The sequence below is a fragment of the Lampetra fluviatilis genome, chromosome 4, assembly GCF_964198595.1.
Source record: "Lampetra fluviatilis chromosome 4, kcLamFluv1.1, whole genome shotgun sequence".
NCBI lineage: Eukaryota > Metazoa > Chordata > Hyperoartia > Petromyzontiformes > Petromyzontidae > Lampetra > Lampetra fluviatilis.
In genome coordinates, this window is record NC_136278.1 from 30,408,502 (window position 1) to 30,435,885 (window position 27,384).

General features: G+C 47.1%; 1 protein-coding gene across 1 annotated transcript in view; it reads left to right on the top strand.

Annotated features, from left to right (window-relative positions):
• Positions 1–23,569, top strand: part of LOC144931353 (uncharacterized) — a 46,068-nt gene extending 22,499 nt beyond the window's left edge. The window contains exons 7-11 of the mRNA XM_078855157.1: positions 5,784–5,839; positions 11,344–11,408; positions 13,674–13,814; positions 18,429–18,505; positions 23,298–23,569. Coding sequence (XP_078711283.1) covers positions 5,784–5,839; positions 11,344–11,408; positions 13,674–13,814; positions 18,429–18,505; positions 23,298–23,313 — 355 coding nt within the window. The 3' untranslated portion in view covers positions 23,314–23,569. The remainder of the gene's footprint in view (positions 1–5,783; positions 5,840–11,343; positions 11,409–13,673; positions 13,815–18,428; positions 18,506–23,297) is intronic.
• Positions 23,570–27,384: the final 3,815 nt, after the last annotated feature.

Here is a 27,384-nt window from a genome sequence, read left to right on the forward strand (position 1 = left end):
AGTTTGCTTACGACTGGCGCTGCCACGAGGCGTAGCTATCGAGCGTGCAGGTGGCGCAAACTGTACCAGGACCCACAGGCTAAAGGAGCCCAGAGGCGAGGTGAACATGGGGGGAGGGGTCCCATTTAATTCATGGCATTGGGTGGGGCTTTGCCAACGTGCGGTGCCACTGAAGTGTGTGGCTCGGTTTTGCCTTAATATACCGCCTGCCATACCGTGACCCAAATCGATCGCTCATCAACATCCTGACCCGGGGTTGCATTCAGATTAATTTCATATGCATTGAACGGCGGTGGGAAATCGAAGATTACTACGAATATGACGCTTTACTGCAAGGACTCGTGTGTGTTCAAATCTGGCCACGGAGGTTGTCGGTTTACATGGCCGCCGGAATGTAAACTTGTATGGGCGGCGTGTGGTTGCAACGACCGCATCTGCCCGCCAAGATGTCACATCTCTCATTAGCTACCGTCGCCGTTGGTTTTTCCCACCACTGGATGAAGGCCTTCACATCGCCAGCTCTGTCTGCTGCACCTGAACTGATCCCATCACTCCGCCTCTGCACTGGTCACTCTCTCGAGTGCATCCTATCCCCTGGCTGCCATTCACTCGCTCGTCAGATACATCGACGGTCGTCATTTCTCGTGATGAGATCTGTCCGAACTCACTTTTAATTAATGTTTTACAGCAATAGGTACAGAGAAGCAAGCAACCAGGGTACACAAATTACTGGACATGTGTGCAAAAAGAGCTTCATAGCTCATTGGATTTCTCCAGGATAATTAAAGATTATGATTCTGCAAACAAATATATCACCTAGGGAGCAAAATGATAGCGAGCGGAAGTGAAAAAAATATATATCACGAGATGAATCCCTTTATGATTATTAACAGTCAATGGTGTCTCTAAATTCGCCTTCGAGCCCCAATCCATCAACTCTCGTAAGGAGAGTAGAGTTCGTGCAGGGACACGGCCAGGATTGAGTGTGGGTGGGGGGGGTCACGCAAAGGTCAAGGGACCACGCCCAGAGAAATAGTTCGAGGAGGGCGTTGGCAAGGAAGGCGGAGGAAAAAGGGGATTGGGGGAAAACTCCAAAGAGATACAGATTCTTGGGAAAGAGGAGAGGAGAGAGGGTGTATGAGGAGGTGTGAGACAATCCAAACATAACACAACATCTTCTTGGTTCTTTCGGTAAAGTCACGTAGAAGGGAAATAATAAAATATCCTCAGGACGGCTGCTTGTGTTGTGGCCGAAACGTCGTGATAATTATTTTATAATGTTTTATTTTTATTATTTTATTATTTCCCTTCTACGTGACTTTACCGAAAGAACCAAGAAGATGAATCCCTGCAGTCACGAAAGCTTTAAATCGAAATATAACACAACATGATCAGTAACATTTTATATGAGCATGTTTCCTAGACCGTCTGAAATTATATTGTGTTGCGGTCATACGAGAAGAGGTTTGTTCTGGAATACGCGGTGTTTATGTTCGTAACATTTTAAATATGACCAGGGCAAGAACAACTTCCAGTTTCCACCACTTCATCGCCCAAAAGCTGTACATCTCCTTAAGTTTTCCTCGCATCTATTATGCCAGGAACATCTGCATCATTACCATGCAAAGTAGCATGTCCATCATTGATGTAAAGTGTCCCTTCTCGTTTTACTGTGCAACCGGTTACGCACGTTCCACTCCAGGAACCACTCGAAGCTTCGGGTCAACCTTTGCTCTGTGGGAGGTCACTCCATCTCCTCTGCTGCCCCTGGGGTCTGGAACTCCTTCCAGCCGGCCATACGCGCGGTCAACAGCCTGCTTCCATTCAAGTCCCAGTTCCAGATCCTCCTCTCCTCCTCTGCCTATGGCTATCTCTTCTCTTTGAAAAGGAAAAATGTTTGCTTGATGAATTCTCATTTGCCCCACTTATACTGCTGGGTGGAAAGAGGCATGGGGCATTGAGGGAACTTGCACCGTTGTTTTAAACGGACGCACGGAGGGTCAAACCAAGCAACGTCTGCATTTCAAGTCCATTGACACCCCAGCAGAAAACCTTAGAGGCCCTATAAATCCAAGTAGTTGTAGTATTGTATGCTATTTACGAACCTGACAGAGCAAAGAAAAGTATCATGAGTATCGGAACAATGCACAGTGCAATAACTCTTATCCCCTTGTTTGGCTTTAATGGTTCAGCACAAACACCGCTGTGTCCAGTGGCGTGCACGCGAGATTTGCACTTTTAAGCCAAGCCACCACACTGGCGGCAATGCGATCGGGTGTTAAAACGCAACACGAAAAGCCCTAATTTATGCATCATCTTTGTACATTTCTGAAGGTTCAAAGGGCCGTGCTTAAATTTGTGATGAGGTTCGTTTTCAAAACAGAAGGTCAAACTTCGTAAGCGCAGAAACAAACATTTGAGGGTTTAGCGGATTATTTCTTCGCGTGCTGAAAGACGACAAGCCAATAAAAAAATAGGAACATGGCAACGTGTGTGTGTGTCTTTCAGCTGAGAATAGGATAACAAATAGCCAAAATCCAGAAACAATTTGTTTCCGACACAGTGGCTGGTTCTGCTAAAGCAACTCCCGCCACAAACTCCATCTGTCAGCATCCGTTCAGCATATACAGTTCAGATCTTCCGAGGCAAGGGAGGTCTGCCTTTTTCAAATCCTTTATATTAAGTTCACTTGCTTGCTTGCTTGCGCGCTTACGACCGTGCAAATCTTTCGGTCGTTTTTTAACCCACTTCCCGTGATCCAATCGAGCTGACATTTTGCACACAGACTCGTTGTGCGTGACAATTTATTTTCGTGAAAATGTTTTTCCAAAATTTTACACTTTTTAGGAATTGTTTTTTTATATTTAACTACCAATTGCTGAATGGTGGCAGGCAATCATCTGACCCATAGGTGGCAGCCATCTCAAGCCAGAGGACGAGAGGACTCTAGCCGCCACGCATATAAAGGATTTATAGTGAAAAACTTTGTTTTTACGGGTTAATTTTTTTCTTGCTGAATCATTTGACTCCTTTGGAATGATGCGTTTGCCACGCTAACGACACAGGCAGACTCCTTTCCACTGTTGACTTTTTAATTGTAATTCCTCGCTTGTTTGAACACTTACTTCTGTGTGTGTGTGACTGCGTATGTGTGCAGTGGAGATAAAGCAGAGGAGTTGTGTAGCGGTTAGCGCGTTACGCTTCGAACCTGGCGACCCGAGTTCTATTCACGGCCATAAAATCTGTGTACGATTTTATGGAGGACCCGTGTATGTGAGTATGTCAGTCTTAAATGGGTACCTAGTAATGTGTGGAAACATCAACAATGGGGAGACAAAGGCTGCCAGGCAAAGCGTTGGCCACCCACCCCCTCGTGTGCTATACTGGCCTTCATAGGCGCTCACGAACAGCACTTGCCCCATTAGTCTATTAAAGGCTATACGGGGGTTCTTTTGTCGTTGTATGCTTAGAAGAATGGAATTTATGGTTAGTTTGTCCATTTGGAGGCTGTGGATTATCACACGCCTCAGCAGCTGCCCGAGTTTGAGAAGCTTTGCCCAAATGTTTAAATCGGCACCAAATTTCAATGACGCAAAGAGGGTCTTAAATTACCCCGCGCGCAAGGGAAGGATGACAAGTGACGGCATTGCAACGTAACCAGCACACACAGTGCCATACACAACTGCGGTCACGTATTTCCCATGTTGGGGAGCAGTGGCGCAGTGGTTGACGCACTGCACCGTGAACCCGGCGACCCATGCTCGACAACTGCCCATGCTAATATTCAGCATTGCCCTTCGCCACTGCTGGATGGATGCCTCGCCAAGCCGTGATCCCTACGATGTCATATCATCGTCATAATACCTGCACACCGAGCTGATTTCATTGCTCCATCTCCATCAGCGGACGTATCCCCCCCCCCCCCCCCAATATCATTCCTTGGCTGTCAAGAGCAACGACACAGTGACAGCAAAGGCAAACATGAGTTGCGAATAATGTTCGAACCGGTCCTGGATCACATTCTGAATCAAACTGCACTGCCCATCATTGAGAAGTACATCGCATACACGCCCATGGCTGACACGGCACACGGAAGCCTTCATCCAGCAGTGGCTTGACAAAAGGGTTGTCATTCTGCGTGGTCGCTAGCGGTATAAATGTTTACGCGGGACCGTGTGGAAGCCCAGCAGCTGCGACTCGCGATGAGGAAAGGTGGAGAGGAGGCTGCTGTGGTTGCAATGAGGGTTGCCGCGATGTGCCAAAATTTAGAGGGCGCCGCAGTGGCTCGGAGATGTTAACTACCTCGCCTGGTATGCAGGAGGTCGTGGGTTCGATCCCGACCCTGACGATGCCTGCTGTACATTTTGAGCTTGTGTGTCTCTCTCTCATCATCATCATCATCACGGTGGCTAGGAGATGTTAACAACCTCACCTGGTATACAGGAGGTCGTGGGTTCGATCCCGACCCTGACGATGCCTGCTGTGAATTTTGAATTTGTCTCTCTCTCATCATCATCACGGTGGCTAGGAGATGTTAACAACCTGACCTGGTATACAGGAGGTCGTGGGTTCGATCCCGACCCTGACGATGCCTGCTGTGAATTTTGAATTTGTCTCTCTCTCATCATCATCACGGTGGCTAGGAGATGTTAATTACCTCGCCTGGTATACAGGAGGTCGTGGATTCTATCCTGACCCTGACGCCTGCTGCTGTATATTTACAGTTTGCGTGTTCTCTCTCCCCGTGGTCGCGTGGATTTTTCTCCAGGTCCTCCGGTTTTTCCCTCCACATTTAGAATCAACAACACACGTTTAGAGTATTTGGCTGCTATAAATTTCCACGTGCTGAGAAGCCACTTCCGTTGAGCTATCACATGTGGTGGCCAGGTCGCTTCTGAAAAGGAGCTACGTAGCTCAGTGGGCCTTACCTGGTAAGATGAAGAGCTTAGTTGGTAGATCCAAGACACGTCGTACAAAATGAGGTCCACGATAATCGTGTCGTCCGTTTAAAACATTATCGTCAGATCGTGATTGTTGTTACGGATGAAAACAACATTTTGGAGACGAATGTTTATAAATGACCAACGTGTCCATTACAATTATATATATTATTACCTATCGCCCGGGAGAAATGACAGTGGTTCTTTGCAAAACTTTTCCCCCAGAGCAATTGACAGTAAATGATGGGGCCGTTACATGACGTCATTATTTTCATAGATCAGTTAATTATTTCAGGATTTCTTGTGGTTGTGCATGTAAGAAATTGTAGATTGTAAAGTTGCAGGGATTAGAAGACTCTTTGCAGGGTTACGTTGCATGAACTACAGTTAAAGAACGTGCATCAATCTTTAGATGGAATACTTGTGCCAATAACATCCGGTAGCCCTGGAGAAATTGTTAAACAAGCCTGACTGCTGGTGAGACCCAAACAGTCAAGAAAGGTCCTAAGTTTGCTGACTCAAATGCAGTTGAATAATTATATTGGTCTGGAAAGCCAAGAGACCCATGGATCAAAACGTGTTTTTATTAATATGTAGAGACATAGAATGGAGTTATGCTTATTCACGCTTTTAGTTTCACTGAATGTACAGCGTAGTACCAAAATAATACAATAAAAATTTATAAACGCAATTTCAAAGTGACAGGAAACTGATGTTGTGATGATCGACGCACCCTGAGAATGTGTATCATCTTGTAATTGTCAAAAATGATTTAGCCTCAGCCCGAGTTGTAAGGCGATGGCGTCTCTCTCACCGGACCATTGCGGTTGTCCTTGTGTGCAGGAGGCTGAGTCTGAGGCCCACAGCCGAGGAGCTGGAGCAGAGAAACATACTACGGCGTGAGTATCGACACGACAATGACTGTACCCCCCCCCCTCCCTACCTCCCACCATGTGGGTTGTTCTGTCCGGCTCCTTGTTTCTGCGTTGTCACCGCTTGGCCCTTTGCACGTACTGGATGCTTCTTCAGCAACTAAAACTAAACCATGAAGCTAAACATTTTTTTTATTTCACCAGTTAAGGCCCACTGAATTAAATTGCCCTTTTTCAGGAGTGACCTGGCCACAAATGATACACGTGAGAAAAAACAGGAGTACCTGGAGAAAAGCCACGCATGCGAGGGGGCAACGCTCGATTCCATGCAGATGGAACATACGGACATTAGTCCACACTTAGCTCTGTACCGCCTTTTTCTGGAAAGCCTGTGGTAATGGATTTTCGTAACGTCCGCATGAGGCACAAACCCTCACCTCCACAGTGCTGGATTACAGGCTTGCAACACCATCCCCTGAATACCAAAGAGCTCCCTGCCCTTTTACCGAGCAAGTCACAGGCTGACAACAACGACGTGCCATAGAGAGGTGCAGTTATTTAATTCTCGTAACCTTCCCTTTGGTGGGTTGGCGCTTGCAGTGCGTAGTGGTTTGGCAGGCTCCCACCATTGCAAGGGAGAGGAAAGGCAGGGACAACACAAATCTCTGCTTTAAACTGCTCTGTGCGGTCGGAAGCAAAGAATGCTAGGATACGTGTAAGCGCACATCGGGGTTGTAGCTCTGTGCAATAATTCAGCCGTACAATGGTTCAACAAGGCTGCACGTCTTTTTCACTGCAATAATGGCAGATTCTGGCGATTCCGTGCGAATAAACTCTTGAACATCAATAAATACCAGGATTTATGGGTGGGGTTTTTTGCACGCAGAACGACCTCAACTCACGTTTAACATTTTACTCTGACTGCTCAAAGGAATTTTTGATTGTGGCCACACTGAAATCTGGAATGTGGCAATGCCAGAAAAATGTCACCCATCACGGTGTGCGTGCGGCTGCCACCATCTCAAAGCGCGGGCGGTGACACACAGCCGAGTATTAGCGCTTTTTGTGTACAGTATTATGTTGAGCTCTTTCACACCGTATGATGCCAACCGTGCCAAACAAGCTTTCGCCGCTTGTTGCAGAGGTTGGCGGTTCGAATCCAGCGGCCGCCCTGATTAATACCACAATGGCCGTAGTAATACGCCACCGTCTGCTTCACAGCGGACGTTCAACATTCCCCTGGCGCCATCTGTGTGCCGGCATCGTGGTGCAAATTTTCCAAATTCGAAAAAAAAATTCCCACACGTTACCCAATTGGGATTGCGCATAGCAATCATCGTCTCCCGACTGGCGGACGAATGCCCCAGATTGCTCCCGTGGCTTCTCACCGAGTTAAACGCGTTCCGGTGCTCGCCGCGTCGGAACACCTTGGCATCCCACGTTGCCTCACGCTCCGATGCCCTCTGCACGGCACACCCACTGGGCGGGCAGGCGGGTGGGCAGGTCACACAGCCCTGGAGCACCAACAGGGGGGACAGGGGGGGCAGGGAGCCTGAGCCACTCTGTTGAAGGGTCAGCCCCCCCCCCCCCGCCTCTTTAATATTTTATATAGGCACGTCCAAACAAGTGGCCACAGTGTTTAACACCTGTGTCGGTTGTGCGATGAGCTTCGCAGCATTTCCTCGCGCACGCAGGGGGGTGAGAGCCAGGGCAGAATGCGCCACCGACAAAAGCAGGTCACACGTGTCTGCCCTTACCCACTTCTCGCAGTAAAATTGGTGCAACACAATTCATAGATCGGCAGGCCTGTTGGCCAGCACATCCGGAAGAGTAGGCTAACGAAAAAATTGTGCATCTCGGTGAGTTCATTCTCCCAGCAGTGGCGTGCGAGCAATGGATACCAGAGTTGCACCTTTCACTTAAAAACGACCAAAATTCCCAGCGCTCCTCCCCCGGCAGCTCTGCGATCTGGGCGGCCACTTATGGTCGCGCACTTAACAGAGAAAAATACTTGGGTTTTTTAAACTGAACCACAAATTGGAAGATGACTTAACATTCCACTGGAATAACGATTCTGACTGCTGTGTTTTTTTATGTTTTTTTTAAACTTCGCGCGAGTGGAATATTCCGAGTGTTGGGTGTTGTCGCTCATGTAATGAAGACTTCCTCCTTCCAATTGTCGTCCAAGAACCGCAGGTTTCTCCCTGGTTTGCTTTTTCCAAGAGCCGTTATTTTCAAGACAGGAACATGTGTTTTTTATTCAAACTCAAGGGGGGAAAAATGCACCGTGCACGTTTAATGCAAAGCTCTCCCCTCTGCTAGTGGCCAAAATAGACTTCCACCTCTACTTGAGCATTGCAATTTCCATTAATTGATTTAAGCGCACGTCACATTGCCCAAGAGCAATACCTGATTGCCTATTACTTACGTATCGATGCTCTCATTCTATAAGTCTAGTCAGCACTACAGTGCCAACGACCCAATGTTATTTCCCAAAAGAGAGATGACCAGCTGCACCTGTGAAGCCCGTACAATTGTTGGCACTGGATCGATAGCCATTCTATCACAAGGCCCTCCCACCGTCGTGTGCAATTCCCTATTCTCCGTAGTGCATATTTTTGGGGGGGTTTTTTCCTCTCCAAATTTCATTCTAATGTGAGATTAAGAATACAATCGGAAGTCTGGCGGACCAATTGCGCACACCCCGCGTGTTAGCAAACGTCCCACGGAACGAGGTTTTCATCGAAATAGTTTCCGATATCACTTCAAGGGACCATTTTTTATCCGCACACGATTGCGGAAACGTGCTCTTCGTATGATATTCAACTAAATGGTCGATAACAAAAAGAGACATTTTAAAAAAAGAATTCGAATTCATGCCGCAAACGCGCGTAAACACGAGACGGAGGTCATTAACAAGCAACGTCACTAAGCAGTCCTTGAAGAGCCGCGTGCGGCTCTGGACCCGCAGGTTGCTGACCTCTGGGCTATACAGTATTTACTACTATAATGAGCCAAGCCTGTCTGTGTGTCCCGCGCGTGACGTCATTCCACGTCGGCCAGCCCCCCTCATTAATAATCATGAGCAGGTGACGTCCTCCACATGGACCCTCCCCTCATTAATAATCATGAGCAGGTGACGTCACTCCACATCGAACAGCCCCCCCACATTAATAGTCATGAAGAGGTGACGTCTTCCAAACGGACCCTCCCCCACTCCACATGGGGGGGGCGAGGCGCCTCCTCTCCCTTCCTCGGCGTCAACTTACAACCCTCACTACAAGGGCAGAACCCTCATGTCACGTGATCTCCGTAACGCTGTTGAGACATAGAAGTACAAAGGACGTCATGATGAACAAGGGATTATAACCTTTAAATGAAATAGGTCTGTGTCACCGCGGCATTACAAGTTGCACACGAATTGATGCAATGAATATATATCACGTTGCGGATCTGCTTTTCGCTTGCAAGTTTCAGATTTACTGAAACGCATCCGTCCTTGGACGGGCAAAAGGCGAGTAGGGAATATTCGTCTTTGTTGGGCGCGTGTGCATGTGGTTGCGCGTTTTGTTGTACATGAGCGTGGGTGTGGAGGGCGGCTGGGCTGTGATGGGTGTGTGAATGTGTGTGTGCGTGCAAAGAAGGGGAAAGAGAGGGTGGTTGGCAGGTTGCCCGAGAGGGGATTGCTTACTCTGCTGCGATAAAACCTAGGCAAGGCTCCCGACACTTAAGTGCCTTCCAGTGCTCAGATCTGAGTGCCGTCTGACCTGAGTCGAGAGATGAAAAGAGATTTTAAAATAATTTAAACCTAAACTCCCTTAATAAGCATATATACATGCCTTCGAATATCATCAATTCCATTGTAAGTCGGATTTGTACGAGTTTTCTGCATCGATTCCCATGGGGTCAGATAAAGCTTCGGGTGGATATGGGTTGGTAACACCATACCAGCCATGCAGCCATAAATTGAGCCGCATTTGATAGCCAGCTTAGAAGAAAGGAACCGCAATGATTACGCTCAGGACTTAATTTCTCAATTAATATTTTCCAAGTCTCCGGTATACCGGGGGGATGTGGCACGCGCATGACTAGTCGCCACAGCCATTGCGAGAAGTACATTAGATTTGCCACGTGCGGAAATATATTCCGACTCGCCGATCTAGAGAGACCTGGATATAAGTAAGCCCTGATCACACTTTATATATCCTTCAATGAGAACAACTAATGTTTGCAACGAAGAATGGCATTGTGAATTGTGCACCTCAGGCCTTATTGAAATTTCACAACGCTGCTTCCGTTTGTGAAGAGCTGATTTGGTTCACTAAAAATACGAGCAAAATTTCAGGTTAAAATACGTTTCCAGATGTGTTTTCAGGTTGCACCACGTGTTTCCGTCCGGCATGATGTCCAACGTTTCGCTCAACATGCTCGGAACTTGCCAAAGAAGCTTCCTGCTGGAGCTGCAGAAACATTTACGTCTGATGGATGTAATTTACCTGCGAAACGTCGTGCTACTCAAATTGTAAATGTTGTGGATTTACTCTCCAACACACACCGGTGGGCTGAAGTAGTAACTATTTGGCGCGTTTTGTTTACGTGACAAATCCCTTACTGATTGGCTGTGTCGGGTGGTGGAGGATTACGACACATTTATACTTACGCGATCTAACCCCCAAAAAAAAACTTTATTACGCATTCTATGTTCGACTTCACCAACGTGTTCTGACTTGCGTGGTGAAGTATGGTCAAATCACCCCCACGGAACACGTGGTGTGTGCAAGACCTCGTCTGACAGTGGGTTAACAAAGGGGCTGGCGTGTGGACATATACACGAATTAAAATGTATTTTTTTTACGTAAACAAATATTTTTAAATCGCAAATAAAGTGTTTGTGAAGGATGTAATTTCTCCTTCCTCCAATAGTGTTTCACTGGAATGCCATGGGCTGTTATGTGTGTTTTTTTTTGGGGTCTCAACCAAATAGCTCACATTTCAAACGTTATCTAATTTAACTCATAGCCACTAGACATTGTTATTGTTGGGTTTTGCGCGTGCGTGCGTGCGTGAGTCTAGTACATTTCTACATTAACCAAACATTTGACAGCAGGAACGTCCTTCAAAACAAAGATGCAAAACGACGTTATTTGGATCAGAGTCATGGTGATGACATTGTTGATTTAATTTTCGATTTAAAGCGTTCGTGACTGCAGGGATTCATCTTCTTGGTTCTTTCGGTAAAGTCACGTAGAAGGGAAGTAATAAAATAATAAAACATAATAAAATTATTCTCACGACGTTTCGGCCACAACGCAAGCAGCCGTCCTCAGGTGAAAAACCAGGTCTGTCAGACGCTGTCGCCTCGACAGACCTGGTTTTTCACCTGAGGACGGCTGCTTGCGTTGTGGCCGAAACGTCGTGAGAATAATTTTATTATGTTTTATTATTGTATTACTTCCCTTCTACGTGACTTTACCGAAAGAACCAAGAAGATTGTTTATTTATGCATTAATCCCCCCCCCCACCCTCCTCAGAGAAGAACGAAGCTGAGGAGCGAGAAGAGGAGAAGAAAGAAATCAAGCGCAGGCTCTCGAGGAAAGTAAGAGAGCACTGCCCGTCGTTCCACCTGCCTGCCTGCCTCCACGTGTTCCGGTGCTCGCCACGCTGGAACACCTTGGCATCCCACGTTGCCTCACGCTCCGATGCCCTCTGCACGGCACACCCACTGGGCGGGCAGGCGGGCGGGGGCTGGGGGCAGGGAGCCTGAGCTCCCTCCGTTGAAGGGTCAGCCCCCCGCCTCTTTAATATTTTTATAGGCACGTCCAAACAAGTGGCCACAGTGTTTAACACCTGTGTCGATTGTGCGATGAGCTTCGCAGCATGTACTCACGCACGCAGGGGGTGAGAGCCAGGGCAGACTGCACCGTAGACAAAAGCAGGTCACATCGTTACTCATTCTCACGAGCCTTTAACGTTTGTTTAAAGATCGTTTGACATTGACTGTGTGGTGCTCACCTGAGATTTCTGTATGCCCCCCCCACCCTTCACGCAAGGTCTCGCAACAGGGCTGAGGCCACAATGATCTCCAGGCCACACCACCGCATAAGCCCCAGACCTGGAAATCTCCAGGATATGATATGCAAGAGATTGTTGGTTTTTTTGTGACGTTTTGGACCTATAAAAGTAGAAAATATTAACAGATTAATCTTAATCCAGGTGCGATCTTCCAGTTTAGGTGACACGGCCTCTCTCGGATAACCACACTTGGATTAAGACTGGTTGCGGTGTGCTAGATTTGTGTGATTGGGGAAATTTAATGCATTGGTTAGTGACTTGGATCTTAATAATCATCAGCCAAGGCACATGCGTTTCGAATTGCGGTTAAGGAAATCAGTCGAATAACTTGGCAGTGTGTGATATTATTTACGAATATTATCTCACTGTTGCATTAAACGCAATTGTGGCCCAAACATGTATTGTATTACAATTTGTATTGTGCAATCATTGGTGATGTGGACAAAGACCATCAACTTTACTACACTTGAGAACCAGGGGCGGTTTCTTCATTAGGGCGATTGGGCGACGCACCACCAATGTGTGAAAGGGACTTTTTCAATCACATTAACAATCTCATTCAACCACAGAGCTATGCTAGCCGTTACTGTGCCTCTGGATATAGTCCAATCAGTGTCATGTCACGTTCTGTGGAGTACCGCCTCTTTTTGGGCGATTTCACTCCGGCTGAGAATCGCCCAGAGTGGTCCCATAGACTTACATTCAAAGATGTTTTTTTTCGAAGGGCGGGCGCTGCAATGCATTCTCTATGGCTTCCGGGAGGGCTCGCACTAACGTGCTTACGTCATCATACGTAAGCACGTTTCAGTCAACAAAATAATTTGTCGCCACCTAGTGGAATCTTTAATAAAAGAAACTGAGTGGATTGTAATAATAGTGAGTATAGAAACAAACAAGATGTATTGTAAGAGTCACTTTATTTTTCATTAATATTAAAGAAGTGAAGTTGCCTTTACATGCTTAAGCTGTTAATTTATCCATTGCATGGGTGGACCTTATCCTTATCAATCATCTAGACATTTGCCCCCCCTGAGAGATTTTGCAGGAGCCGCCACTGTTGAGAACGCAGTTTAATCACAGGCAATCGCTCGGATTCAAACCCCCCAGGGCCTCCGACCTCTGAGCCACCTGGCTACCTTTGACTGAAAAATGATTTAGTTTTATGCAGAGATGCACAATTATATATAGGTAAGATGTTGGACTTCTTTCGCACCGTACGTAGCCAACCGTGCTAACCGGAGGTGCGAAACTGAGATCGCGTTGTACATGTTATTAATTTATGTCCCAGAATGCTTCACTCCAGTGCCATAATGAGTTTTCATGCACAAATGTTTTAGTTTGTACAGACAGGGCCCAGTTATTTCAGAGGAGGTGTTCTCATGAATGCCATCTAGTAATCCAGAAGTCATCTATTTAACAAGCCTGATTCTACCGATGAGACCCCGTAGGTATGCACCTGTAAGCAAATGCTGTTGTATTAGGTGAGTCTCGAAGGCCCAAAGGCCAATAGACAAGACGTAGAATATGCTTGCGTGTAGATACAGAAGGGAGGTTGATGTATTTGTTTCACGTCCTTTATAGATTGTCCCCGTTTACATTTTAGTTTATGTGCATCAGCAGCAGCAGGTACGTATGTACGTTGAACTTCTTTTGCGCCGTACGTAACCAACCGTGCTAATCGGAGGTGCGGGGGGGGTACAACAAACACTAAACGCAAAAATCAATTCTAAGGAGTTGAGTTTTCAATCTGGATGATGTCAAAGGTGATGCTCCAATCTCCCCCCTGCAGCTCAGCGAGAGACCCACGGTGGAGGAGCTGCGCGAGAAGAGGATCCTCATCCGATTCAACGACTACGTGGAGGTGGCCGCAGCTCAGGACTACGACCGGAGGGCGGACAAGCCGTGGACTCGACTCTCTTCTGCTGACAAGGCAAGCACCCCCCCCCACCCACGCACACACCCCCCCCACCCACGCACACCCCCACCCACCCACGCACACCGCCCACCCACCCACTCACACCCCCACCCACCCACGCACACCGCCCACCCACCCACGCACACCCCCACCCACCCACGCACACACCCACCCCCACCCGCGCACACCGCCCACCCACGCACACCCCCACCCACGCACACCCCCCCCCCCACCCACTCACACTCCCACCCACCCACGCACACTGCCCACCCACGCATACCCCCACCCACCCACGCACACACCCCCTCCACCCACACCGCCCACCCACGCACACCCCCACCCACCCACGCACACCCCCCCCAACCACGCACACCCCCCCAACCCAAGCACACCCCCACCCACGCACACCCCCCCCCCCACCCACTCACACTCCCACCCACCCACGCACACTGCCCACCCACGCATACCCCCACCCACCCACGCACACACCCCCTCCACCCACACCCCCCACCCACGCACACCCCCCCCCACCCACGCACACCCCCTCCCACCCACGCACACCCCCCCCCCACCCAAGCACACCCCCCAGACATCTGCAACGAGGTGAAGAGCTGTCGAGATGTGAACTACCTCGCCTGGTATGCAGGAGGTCGTGGGTTCGATTCCAACCCTGACGCCTCCTGTACATTTGGGGTTTGCATATCTCTTTCCCCATGGTCGCACGCATTTTTCTCCGGGTCCTCCGGTTTTTCCCTCCACATTTCGAAACATCCATTGAGAGTATTTGGGCTGCAAAAAATGTCCACGTGATAAGCCACTTCATTGACTTCATCATTTGTGGCCAGGTCGCTTCTGAACCAGAGCTATATATCTCAGTGGGCCTTGCCGAGTAAAATACAAATAGTTTAGTTTTAGTTGAGAGTGTAACCCAGGAGTTGTGACGAGGATCTCTGGAGCCCTCTCTGTGTCAGTGGCACCAGTGGTGGTGCTCTTCACAAGCAAACCAAGCAACATAATCGGGGACCCAAATAGCTCAAGGGGGTCCCGTTTTTATGAAAAACTAGAGCTCCATCGAATAGAGGCTATAATTAGAACAATATGAAAATAAAATGTATCTCATCCGTATGTTGTCTGTACATCTCCCCTCCCAACTAACTTCATAATTGTCTCTTGTCTGCATCGCTATCACTTCACTTCATTTATGTCTCACCTGGAGTTCTCTTCTTTCATCTCAATACACCTTTAGATGTTCACATACCTGACCCTATCACATATCCGCCTATGCCTCAGTCTCCAGCGAACCGCATGAGAGCAGATGGAGCAGGGGAACAAAGACGAATTAGAGACATCGCACTGACTGTTGGGAATTGTAAGTGGACTTGGGCAAGTTTCGTCGCTGATGGCCGAAGGCCGAAACAATATTGGTCGACGGATAGGACGAGTGAGTGAATAGCAGCCAAAGGGTGGCACGCACTCGAGAGGGCCATGAGATCGGCCCATAGCCAGGAGACAAACGGATTGTAGCTATTGCAGAATTGTAAGGGCCGGGGATGAAATATCTTCATCAAGCAGCGGATGAACCTTGGCTAAAGGTGACGACTCGTGAGAGATGTGGCATCTAGCCGCGGGAGCTGCGGTCGTTGCCACTACACGCCTTTACACGTTTTACATTCCAGCGGTCGTGTAATCGACAACCTCCATGGCCACATTTGAACGACGCACACGGGTCCTTGCAGTGTGTACGTACGTCCGTTGAACTTCTTTCACGCCGTACGTAGCCCACCGTTGCTAATCGGTGGTGCTATTTCACCGTAATCTGGGATTATCCACGCAGTGCAATGCATGAGGCCGCCACAAATTTTAGGTGAACCTGAATAAAACCCCGGGTCGGGATGGTGACGAGCGATCGAGTTGTGTGGTGCGATGCGAAGGAGTTAAAGAGGACGCATCCTCCTCGTACCCCGGTGCCTGGGCCTCTCTGACCCACGCGCCTCGGTGCAATCGCACTGCCTGTGCACTCGATAGCTACACCCGGAGGTGGTGGTGCTGCTGTTGTTGCTGCTGCTAGACATAAGCAAACGATTAGAGCCCTAAGCAGCTCATTATAATAGAAGGGGTGAACCAAATATCAGCTTCAATCCATATCGTATACAGTAAATGTAACGGAAAGATGTACATAAAACACCAATTCATCTCTCACCTCCATCTTATCTGCATCTACCTGCCTCCCATCTCACCACGTCTCTATCACGTGTCTATATCTCTTGTTGTCACCTTTACTGTGATTTCATGAATTGAAAGTGGGGGACCCCAAAATTGATTTCCGCTTAGGGCCCCCCAAAATTGTGGCCAGCACTACCACCACCATCACGGCACAGACGAACTAACGCGTACGTGTTTCTCTGCACTTGTGACTTCAATGGGATATCCCTGCTTAATAATGTATGCATGCATGCATGCACGCATAAATCCGCAACTCAATCTCCATAGTGCATCGTATCACTCATATATATAAAAAACACATTGCTATATACTCATGCCCTTATTTAGTTGCATTTATACAAAAATTGGGCGGTGAGGGGGGGGAAATGAGCAAGCAGACAGATGGAAGGAAAGAGTGTCATTCCGGCAATTCCTTTAAGCACAGGAAATCCTTTTGTAATGCAATCATATGGCAACAGAGGAATTGTGTTACAAAAGGCAGCTGTAACACGTCTCCTCGTTGAAGCTCGCACCGGGCGCCGTACACGCGTGTCCAGGAACATCTGCGCGGGAGTCTTCCTCCCTAGGCGCTGTCAGTGGTGCAGACAGGTCACGGACAGGTACAGGTGCAGCCCCGCAATTGCTTTGCTCATGCCACTGTTGGCAGAGAAAGGGCTCCACAAGACAGAGCTCCTGTAGAAGAGAGAGATAATTTTTTGTCTACCCTTCCACGCTGGCCAGATATCTTGGAAGAGTTGGGAAAACCCACAATTGACCCCACCACAGCCAACCTGCCCGTCGAAAAAGCGGTGCACACGTTTCTACTGCTGGGCGGTCAGAGTCGGTGGTGGCGGTACGGGGGGGTAAGAGGTTTGCCCCATTTCTTCAACTCCCGTTCTGGGAGATTAAACCGGTAACCTCATGAGGTGTTCTCATGAATGCCATCTAGTAATCCAGAAGTCATCTATACTCTTAGGTTTTTTCGGTAAAGTCACTTACGTAAAAAATAAAATAAAAACATACTAAAAGATTTATTATTTTCTTTAATTTCTATTATTACTTTTAGTATTTTTTTTATTTTTTACCTACGTGACTTTACCAAAACAACCTAAGAGTATGAATCCTTGCAGTCACGAAAGCTTCAAATCTAGAATCAGAAGTCATCTATTTAACAAGCCTGACTCAACCGATGAGACCCCTGTAAGCAAATGGTGTTGTATTAGGCGAGTCTCGAAGGCCCAACGGCCAATAGACAAGACATATAATATGCTTGCGTGTAGATACAGAAGGGAGGTTGATGTATTTGTTTCACATCCGTTATAGATTGTCCCCGTTTACATTTTAGTTTATGTGCATCAGCAGCAGCAGATACGTATGTACGTTGAACTTCTTTCGCACCGTACGTAGCCAACCGTGCTAATCGGAGGTGCGAATCGTCACACCACGGTCTAACCCTGCAAGGGTGGCGTGATGAATTTTTTTTCCGACCGCAAGTTTGGGAAAGCGCTTCGGAGGAAACCCCAGCGCAGAACCACCCGCACTAACACCCCCGCGGTGCCCATCCATCCCTGCCGCCTCTCAAAACCCACTTTGATGTGCCGCGCGGACCTCCCAGCAACTTTCCCAAACGAGCAGCCAAATTTGAGAGATTAGCCAGAGTTTTTCCATGAGCATAAAACACAATTTTACATACCTTGGGCACAAAAGAGTGAATTACAGTGGGAATAATGCGCTAAGTGCCCTCGACAACAAGAACAACAACAGCAGATGAAACAATGAGAGTCAAGTGGAACTGGCAATTACAGCGAGCCCGGCTTCATGTGTGGGCCTCTGTACTTGAACCGCCGTGTCACAAAGTAGACGGAGTGCCGCAAATTATTTGTGACCACAGTGTCAGTCCATTGAAAGTGCTTGTCCTTCCGTCGGCGAGCTCGAATGCTCGTGCCGTGACCAGCGCTGGATTAACGCAGGGGGCGCTTTCGTGCCTGCAGCCCCGGTGGTGCCTTGGATTTTGGCGAAGCCCAGAAGGAAAGTAATCTGGACGAACTGCTTCATAACCTTTGAAACCCAATAGAGTAGGCACTACTCATTTAGTAGTTGGTGCCAAAGCCTCACTATGCGTACTTCCGACCGGTTGTGTTCCAAAATTCAAGGTTTTGTCCGTTTTAACTGTGACCTTGGCTTTGAACGTTTCGTATATCTCATTTAAAAACTGGAACTGAAGTAACCATGGTGAAAAATAACAACGGAGTGTTTGGTGTTTAGTGTGGGTAGAGGGGGGGGTTAAGACAGTCAAGGGGATGGAATTTAACAAAGAGCCCCCCCACAAAAAATAAAATATCTCAGCCCCAAGCCCCCCCCCCCCACCCCCACCATGAACCTAATTTGTCTCTGCTGACTGAACGGCTGCGTGTGCCGCGTGTCCAGGCTGCCATCCGGCGAGAACTCAATGAGTTCAAGAGCTCGGAGATGGAGGTGCATGAGTCAAGCAAGCAGTTTACAAGGTAATGCCACCCTGCATCTCTTCCTTTGGCCACTGTCGTCTGCCATGGATGATTACTGCCTTCAGAAATGCATTACGTGACACACATGCAGGTGTACATTGACATATATATACAAGAGAGAGACGCGCGCAGCCACGTGGCAGCCTGGACCCCCGCTCTCGCGTGGCCTCTCCCCTTCGTTCGTTCCAGTTCTGACCACGTGTTGTTCGTCTCCACCCCTATTTAATACCCGGGTCACGTGGCACATTTCCACCAATCCTGTTTAGCCTCCATGGAATATTCCAGACTCCACCGTAGGCTCCCGGGACCACGCCCCTGACTCGTCTCCCCATTGGCTGTGGCTAAAGCCAGCAGAACCAATCCTCTACCTACAGCTGTCACCTTTCCATTACGTCAGGGCCACGCCCCTAGGCTTCCCCCCATTGGCTGTGGACCAGGACCGGCAGAGCCAATCATCGTGACGAGTTGTAATCCGTTAACGACCCGGATATATCCTCATATTACACATGTGTTGTGTGGTGAAGAACGACGCGAAGGCAAGTTGTATAGGGGCTAACGCCAAACTGTTTATTTCGGGCTTACGCCTAACTTGGGGGGAAGGGTTAACACAACTATGGGCTAAGCTAATCTCCCCAGGGGAAGGGTACTGGGAATTCCCTACGCCCTACCAGGCTATCGGGCTCTTCCCTCAGCACTGGCCGAGGGTTCAGCCATCTCGGCCAGCTGGGTAAAGTAGCCCTCTAGCCTGGCGCAAATTCCCCTTTTACCCGGGGTCCCTAATCCCCTACCACTCGCTCCCCTGGCTCCCGGCAAAGAGCCCCTCTACGTCACCGGTCCCCCCTCAAATACCCCGAGGGGACATGACGTCACTCCTCCCGAGGCGAGTGTGACATCCCGTCATCACTCTACTCCTCAACACATGCATACATAAATACAGACAAACATACACAAGTGTTATTTAAAATTAGGTGTGAGCTTGTTGAGACGAAAGTTGATATTTCAGTGGATAACTAGGATGCAACAAAAACAACTAAGCCGCAGTAAAATACATAGTTCCGTGCAGGAAACAATTACAAATGTAAACAAAAAGAATAATTCATCCAAATGCATACATGTAGATATAATGCAAGACATTAATAGTAAACACAACATTACTTGAAAAAAAATGTTGGGTGTGTGGGGTGCGGTGTAAAGCGGTACGAACCCTGCAACCCGCTCACGGCCAACACCAGTGACGATTATCTGAACCGGTCCTGGGCCCCCCCTAGGTTGACTCGGCCTCAAATGAGTACCTGGTGCGGTGTGTAGTAAACAGCGCCACTGGGGAGACAAAGGCGGTCGGGCGTGGTGCTGGCCACCCACCCCATCGTGTGCGTGTGCCGGCCTTCATAGGTGCTGCTCGCTAACAGCACTTGCCCAACATTCTTTTAAGGCTATACGGGGGATCTTTGTCTTTTTATATATTTTTCAATATTTTCTGGCAATTTTACTTAAAATGTATCATTGCAGAAAACACATTGCATTCCTTTGCCAATCTACTGCTGGATGAAGGCCTCCCCACAGAAGGTGTACAACGGGATGGTGTAAATTGTAAAACAAGCAGGCTGCCAGAGAAGGGGGGAAGTGGGGGGGGGCACTCGACCAACGAGGCCAAAAGCTGTCCCATGTGCCAGGGTGGAGCCAAAGCAAAGTAGAAGAGCACAACTTTTTGAAAGGTTGCTCTTCTAAATTACATTTCACAGCAGCTTTTTTTTTTATGTTAAACTCAATTGTAACCAAATCGCCCAGCCTAGAAAGCCTGCGAACAATAGATTCAAATAGCATATGTCATTACCACGTGGCTCTCGACACAATTGAACGGAAAGAAATAGCGAGGAGTGCCAAAACGCATCATCAACGCGCACATGGAAGTTTGTCGGACTAACGTGCATTAGAATCAGGTCGGGTGGCGAAAACCCAAAACGCAGGATATCTTGTTAACTCCAGCAGGATAAGATGTCGAAACGTCGCAACAAGTCACGCGGTGACTGAGGAGCATGTCAAGTGACTGAGGAGTGTGTAAATGTGTGGCTTTCAGCAGGGTTGGCTCACTCGGCAGCCCCATCCCCCGACCCCATCGCTCCGTCGCTCTGCCTTCAGCCAACGTTTGTTTCGCTGCAGCCGTTTCGTCCCCGTTTTTAATCGGCGAAAGGCCCCCCAGATGAAAGCGTGTGGCAGATAGTGCTCTCGGAAAGACCGCCGATCTGCACGCGAGAGGATGTTATTATAAAGAGTTCCGGCCCGCACTTCCCCCACTGTTGGCAGGGCCCTAGACAAGGTGGATGTCTTGGTGGGTGTCTTCCCGCCCCGACATGCAACCCTGGCAGATGCAGCGGCCAAAATAAAATTCTGCTTACGAAAGAAAACAAGTTGTGAATTCAAAAATGGATAGGCTTAGTCTTGGGAGGGGTTGAAAAGGGCACTTGGAAAGGGGTTCAATGAAAAGTGAGAGTGTGAGGTCTACGGATGATTTATAGAGGTCGACAAAAAGCCCTGGAGGTGAGGAAGCTTGCAGAGACGCGACGTCGTTGAGCCTTGAACCGTACCCTCGCTGTTTCTGTGCTGCACGGCACAGAAACAGCGACACAGCCTGACCACGACGTGCGGTCTTCAGCCAGATTAGCTGTGTTGTCCCAGCTAATTGCAATGATCTTTAAATTATTGTTGGTATTGTCTCTCCAACAGAACCTATGGAAGCATGACAACATCACTTTCGATTTAATTTTTTCAATTGTACGGCAATATATTTCACGCCAATAAATTCCAGTTACTTTTTACAATTTCAATGCGTCAGCCATGAAGGCTTCCCTGAGCTGCGCCGTCTCTCACGCTTCTGCATTGGAACAATCCATCGAGCGGCTGCACACGAGCCGGTTTAATCTTTCCATCTTCAAGGAAGAATGTCCTTGTGGGTGCATTTCCCTCCTGTTTGATTGGTCGTGATGTAAGAGCTTCCAATTGTGCAAAGTTGGAGTGGCTCGTTATACAAAGTTGGTTCTGGGTCTCTCTGACCCCACGGTTCCGTTTCCCCGCATTGGGTGAACTCAGATCCAGGTTTCACTCGGAATGTCAAGTTTCTTTCACCAGGTGATAACTCAAGAAACCAGGATAGGAGTCTCATTTATAAGAGTGACCAGGGTCACTAAAATGGCAAAAGAAAAACCAAGTACAGAAATGCAGCAAATATAGATCAGAGCAAAAAAAACGTACTTTATTACATGATAACTTTGAAATATAGTATAATTGTGGACTATTATCCTATCATCTCATAGAGTCCCTGGCACATAATAATATGCTACACAGTGGCAGTGGGGGTCGCAAAATGCCGATTTATCACTAATAAACCCCAATGATCCGATCGAAATTAGGAATTTCTATCGGATCATTGGGGGGGCACGTGCCACCCCCCCCCCCCCCCCACTGGCTCCACCAGTGAGTACATTCTGTTACTCGACTGACGTACGCTGGGACTTAGAATATCCTGGAAGACTTACACATTCCCCAAGATGGTAAATATCCTGAGAAAACCAGGGCAGGTGGCAACCCAACTTCCCACCAAATGTTACACTGCACATGTCTTGAAGCTAGAGGCACTGTGGAGGCTATGGGACCAAGGCCTTATCTCGAACTTGTGCACATCGCGGGACAATTTTTGTCACGTGAGATATACTTACGTTTTCAAACGTGGTCATCACACACCACCGATGTACACACGTCGTTCAGTCATTTATCAACATCGTCATTGTTATTGAATCCAGGTGAGCTAAAACTGACTAACAGAGCATTAGGGTGCACGTGTAATCTAAAGTAAGAGGCAACACACCGGCGAAATTTAATGACGAAATGAAACATCCAACAGTGAATGATAAAGTGTGCACAATGACAACATACAGGGTGCTTCAAAAAAATATTAAAACTTATACGGGACTATCGTTTTTAATGGAAAAAGAACGGATAATAGACTGTAACATGTTAACACATGTATGTTAATAGCTTCAAAAAGTCAAAGAGTCTCCACTTGTTCGCCATCATTGTCAACACATTGCCTGGAATCTTCTCCAGGTGATCTCCAAAGCCCGGAGGCACATTTCTTGTGGTGTTGTTAATCATTTTTTGAAGCACTTTGTTTCATACAAATTCCAAATGTATTATATGCGGTGTGTTAAGGTGCGGTGGCGCAGTGATTAGTGCATTACGCTAGAAACCCATTTGACCTGAGGTTAATTCCTGACGAGTGATAACTGAACCAGCCTGGGCCCCCATCTTCACCAGCCCGCACTGACCAGCATGGTGAAGTATGGTCAAACAACCCCCACAACCAACACGGTGTGGGCAGGACTTCACCAACCAGTGGATTGATAAAGGCCTCCAATTTGCTATTGCAATGTTTATATTTTTATGTTATTAATGCAGTTGTAGAAATTATTTGGCAACAAAAAAAGGTTGCAGAGGACGTATGTGTGCGGGATGGAGAAAGGCCAGTTTTTGCGGGAGAGGCATTGGAGTGGTCTCCACGAGTCCGGCGACCGGGGGCCGAGGGCCTAAGACCTGATGGTGAGAGACCGTCAGGCCAGATCTTGGAGGCCACTGCGTGTCTCTACTGTGCAGCAGCTGCGGGACCCGCCAGAGAGCAGAAAGCATTCGCGAAAAGTGTGATGGCATCGATGGCTTTGACCACGACGACACGCCCGACCTCTTGATCTTGACGCAATGCCGAGTGCGGATTACGTCGCTTTACTTTGCCTCTTTGCAGATTTCACAAGCATTGAGTTTCGCTCCGGCGGCCAAGTGCTTCATCACGCGTCCTTTGGTGAAGCGCACGGCTCGTTCTGCAGTGCAGAAGAGCTGAGGGACAAAGTGCCGGCGTGATCCCTACCACTGCAGGGACACGGCAAAGCACAACTCCCCTTGTCGCCATCATTCAGGGATCATGCCTGCCCTGTGCAGCTACCACTGTGAGCGTGGCAAACGGGTCATTGGTTTACTACTACTACTACTACGTAGGTTTTTCGCGGTTGTGCAAGTGTTGCCTTCCGAAGTGCTTTCGGGTTGTACCACGTGTTTTGTTCGGCACGTTGTTCTCCGTTTCGCTCCGCGTGCTCCTGCAGAAGCTTCCAGCACACGGAGAGAAACGTCGGACATCAGGCCGAACAACACGCGGCAAAATCCAAAAACACATGGGAGAGGTGATTGGTTTGACGCTACTTAAATGTGAATTCGGTACAGTAGGGTACTTTGAACGTTGGTATATTTTATATGCAGCTTTCTGTGTACGATGTGTATATTGATTAATGTATACAGTACATAAATTATTAATTCCTGTAATTAAATAAGTGACTGCGCTAAATATTGAAAAAAATGCGATTAAACGGCTAGCCCAATGATAAGTGTAAAATAATGTATGAAAAAAAAATGTTAACCAGCTTGTGTTGCTGCTTCAGCAGATACAGGTCATGAAGTATAATCCACAAGTGCAAATGTATCTCAAGATAGCATTGTGATTGGACCTATCGCTGCCTGTCCGGTAATTAATCACCACAGGGCTGAATCAAAGCCTCAAAAGGAAGCAAGTGTCATTGAACGCAGGCTACAAAGTGCTCGGCCAACGTATTGCAACAGATGTTCAACTGAAATTGGGATAAAAAATAATAATGCCATGAAATTAATCCACTCTCTGCTATTATTTTATGTATATAGATCGGCATGCACCTCTTTTGGAGGATGTTGCCTCAAGAGGAAGTCTTTTTGCTCCGAGCCAGCTGCTAATGGTAGTGGGGATGCATGGCAGCCTCTGCTGGATTCAGCACATTTCGAATGGGTCCTCCAGGTCTGAATGCAGATGGAAAACGGCAATACGAGGAGACACGTGCAGTAAGCACTGGGAAACAATGATATATCGTAAGTGACATTTTTGTGGATATTGGCTCCGCCAAAATAACTTTTCAAAAATGAGCCCGCTCCAATTTTGTTCAAGTGTTCATGCCGTTCTGTTCCTCTATGCAAAACGAAATTTCAAATGAACGTAACCTCGTGCAATTTTTGTATTCATTTCGGGAAAAAGCCGTTTTTGTTGTACGCACCGTAATGCTGTCCCAAAGAGATTACGATCATTAAGGCAACATTGTATTGTACAGGATGATACAAATTATATGAATTCTAACTTATAGCATTGCGTTATCGGCAGTTGAAGAAGGGACTGATTATTTTTGTTATTAAAGTTACGTTACCATGGTTATAAAAAAAAACTTCTGTAGTTATTTGTTACGCTTCCAGTAAGCACGGTTGGCAACGTACGGTGTGGAAGAAGTTCAACATAAATACATTACAATAACATCTGGTGTATGCATCTTGTGTGTGCTTGCATATATAGGAGCAGCCTGCAGTGCCATATTCTTTACATTCTTTACAACAAAATCCACATTGCTCTTGCAAAGGAGATCCAGATTTCCTATTATAACCTATAACCATTTAAATTATTTATTATGTAATGTATATATGCACATATCTGAGTCGTTACATTTATTTACCATTGATTCTTGAAAGAATTCCAACATATAAGGGGTGCAATAATCATTTATCGCTTTCTTCATTCTGATGGCTTACTAAAAAAGTATTTGGTATTTGTTTCGTTAATTTATCTTTTTTTTTAATGAAAAGTACCACTGCCTAGGTTGTCGTGGCTGTGTTGTGTCGCTTCACCAATGCTTTTCAGAGTCGGACCGCGTGTTGTTCCGTGCATTGTCCGACGTTTCGCTCCACGTGCTGAGAACTGAATAAACTCAGTTCCTCAAGCTGAAGAAGCACCCAGCGCGTGGTGTGAAACGTCGGACGTCATGGCGAACAATACTGAACGTGGCACAACCTGAAAACTCATCGGAGGGGGGCTATCAATGCTGAAGTAACTTGCAACTTACTTCAAAGTCATGGGGAATGTGAAAAAGTATAAATGCTATCGTCTAATTAGTTCCTTGAAAGTTTGCAACTGAGGCACTCTAAGTTCAACTCACGCACCTGGCGTCGCTTCTAATACATTCTCACCCAGGTGTCTTCATTTGAAGTACCGTTCAGTATACAGCGTGGACTTTATATACCGGGCAAATGCCGTGGTGGGATTCCCTGCGAAAAGCGTCTTCAAAATCCAAACACCGTTATTTTAATGAAAAAAAAGATTCAGCCCCTTCACAACCTTGTAATGCACTGGTTCTAACGTTTTAACGTTACTATCCGTCAAATGAGAAACGTGTAAAAAAAACGAAACTACTGGAACCACGTAAAAATACAAGCCAATGCAGTAATGTACAATTCATCGCTACAGTGGTTGAGTACAATAGAGCTCTAACCTTGGACTATCTGGCGCGTTATGTTCCCGACACAGCTTGGAGATGCAGCTAACGTCAGCTTGCTTTTTTGGAGCTGATAATTTTGTTTGAGGCACAGTGTGAGGGCCGTTACATCGCGTTGTGACGCACACACACACACACCGTCTACATAAACTAAACCGGTTATGAAAAGCAGGAGATACAAAGATGGGGGAACAGACTCGCTGTCCCAAACCAGATGAGGTTCTCACCAAAAGGGGAAAGGGTCGTTAATTTTGAGCTGTTTAAAAAATATATATTCTGGAAGTATATTTGTACATAATAAACGTTTTTGGGTAGTTTCTCCTCCCCCCCCCCCCCTTTAAAAATGTTTTATGAGTTCTCTCCAAAAAGAACAACATTAAATGCGGGACACGGTATATCCGCTCTTATTTATTTCGGGGACAAACCCGTGGGGGTTATAGACACGAATCACTGAAGCCATAATACTGCAGAGACACCCCAGACTCATCACACACAAGCGGAAACTCAACGTCCGGGGTTCTGGGAGGTGGGTGGCCCTGCTCGTTTGACATCTGGCACGGCCTGCTACACCTCCCACTCAGTTCGTCGCAGAGTGCGTACAAAGTCTCGTTCCTGTTGCGTGAAAACGGTCAAAACAAGACAATGGATTTCTTAACTTTCGATTTAAAGATTTCGTAACTGCAGGGATTCATATTCTTGGTTCTTTCGGTAAAGTCACGTAGAAGGGAAATAATAAAATAATAAAAATAAAACCAAATAAATGTTGGTATTATTTTGTTAAAAATAAAACAAAACAAAATGTGTATTATTTTATTATTTCCCTTCTACGTGACTTTACCGAAAGAACCAAGAATACGAATCCCTGCAGTCACGAAACCTTTAAATCGAAAGTTAAGTAATCCATTGTAGGATTTCTTAACTGTTCCATTCCAGCATTGTAATTTAAATTGCGTGTATTTTTTAAATTTATTTTATTAATGAAGCATGTACAAATGCAAGTTTTCGTTGCATGACATAGAGTGTTATGCAATGAACATTTAATTGGTCCCTCTGGAAACTCTTCTTTGCCTTTTCCACTGTGAATTGGATTTCTCTTTGGAGTTTGGTTTTTTACCATGTACAGTCATTTATTACAATTGTGCCCACGTGTGTGATTTTTCACAGCACTTCTGAAAAATCCTTCAAGTGGCCTTTTCAACCTTTAAACGACAGGGGGCACATATTCCACACACTTTGCTGAGATTGTCACGTGAGTGTTAAGCTGCTATTTGTTTTAATTCTCAGCGCTGAAATGTTAGCCAAATCAGCTGAAATACCAAAATTTATTGCCGTGGATTTTTTTTGTGTGCAATCATTATTGACCAGGTGGAGAATATCACCTTGCTACACTTGAGAACCGAGTTAAATCGCAGGCAACTACCTAGGATCTCTGTTCTGCCAGTTCAGCGTTCTTGCGTCTGTTCTTTTACGATTACACAATTGGAATTCGATGTATGG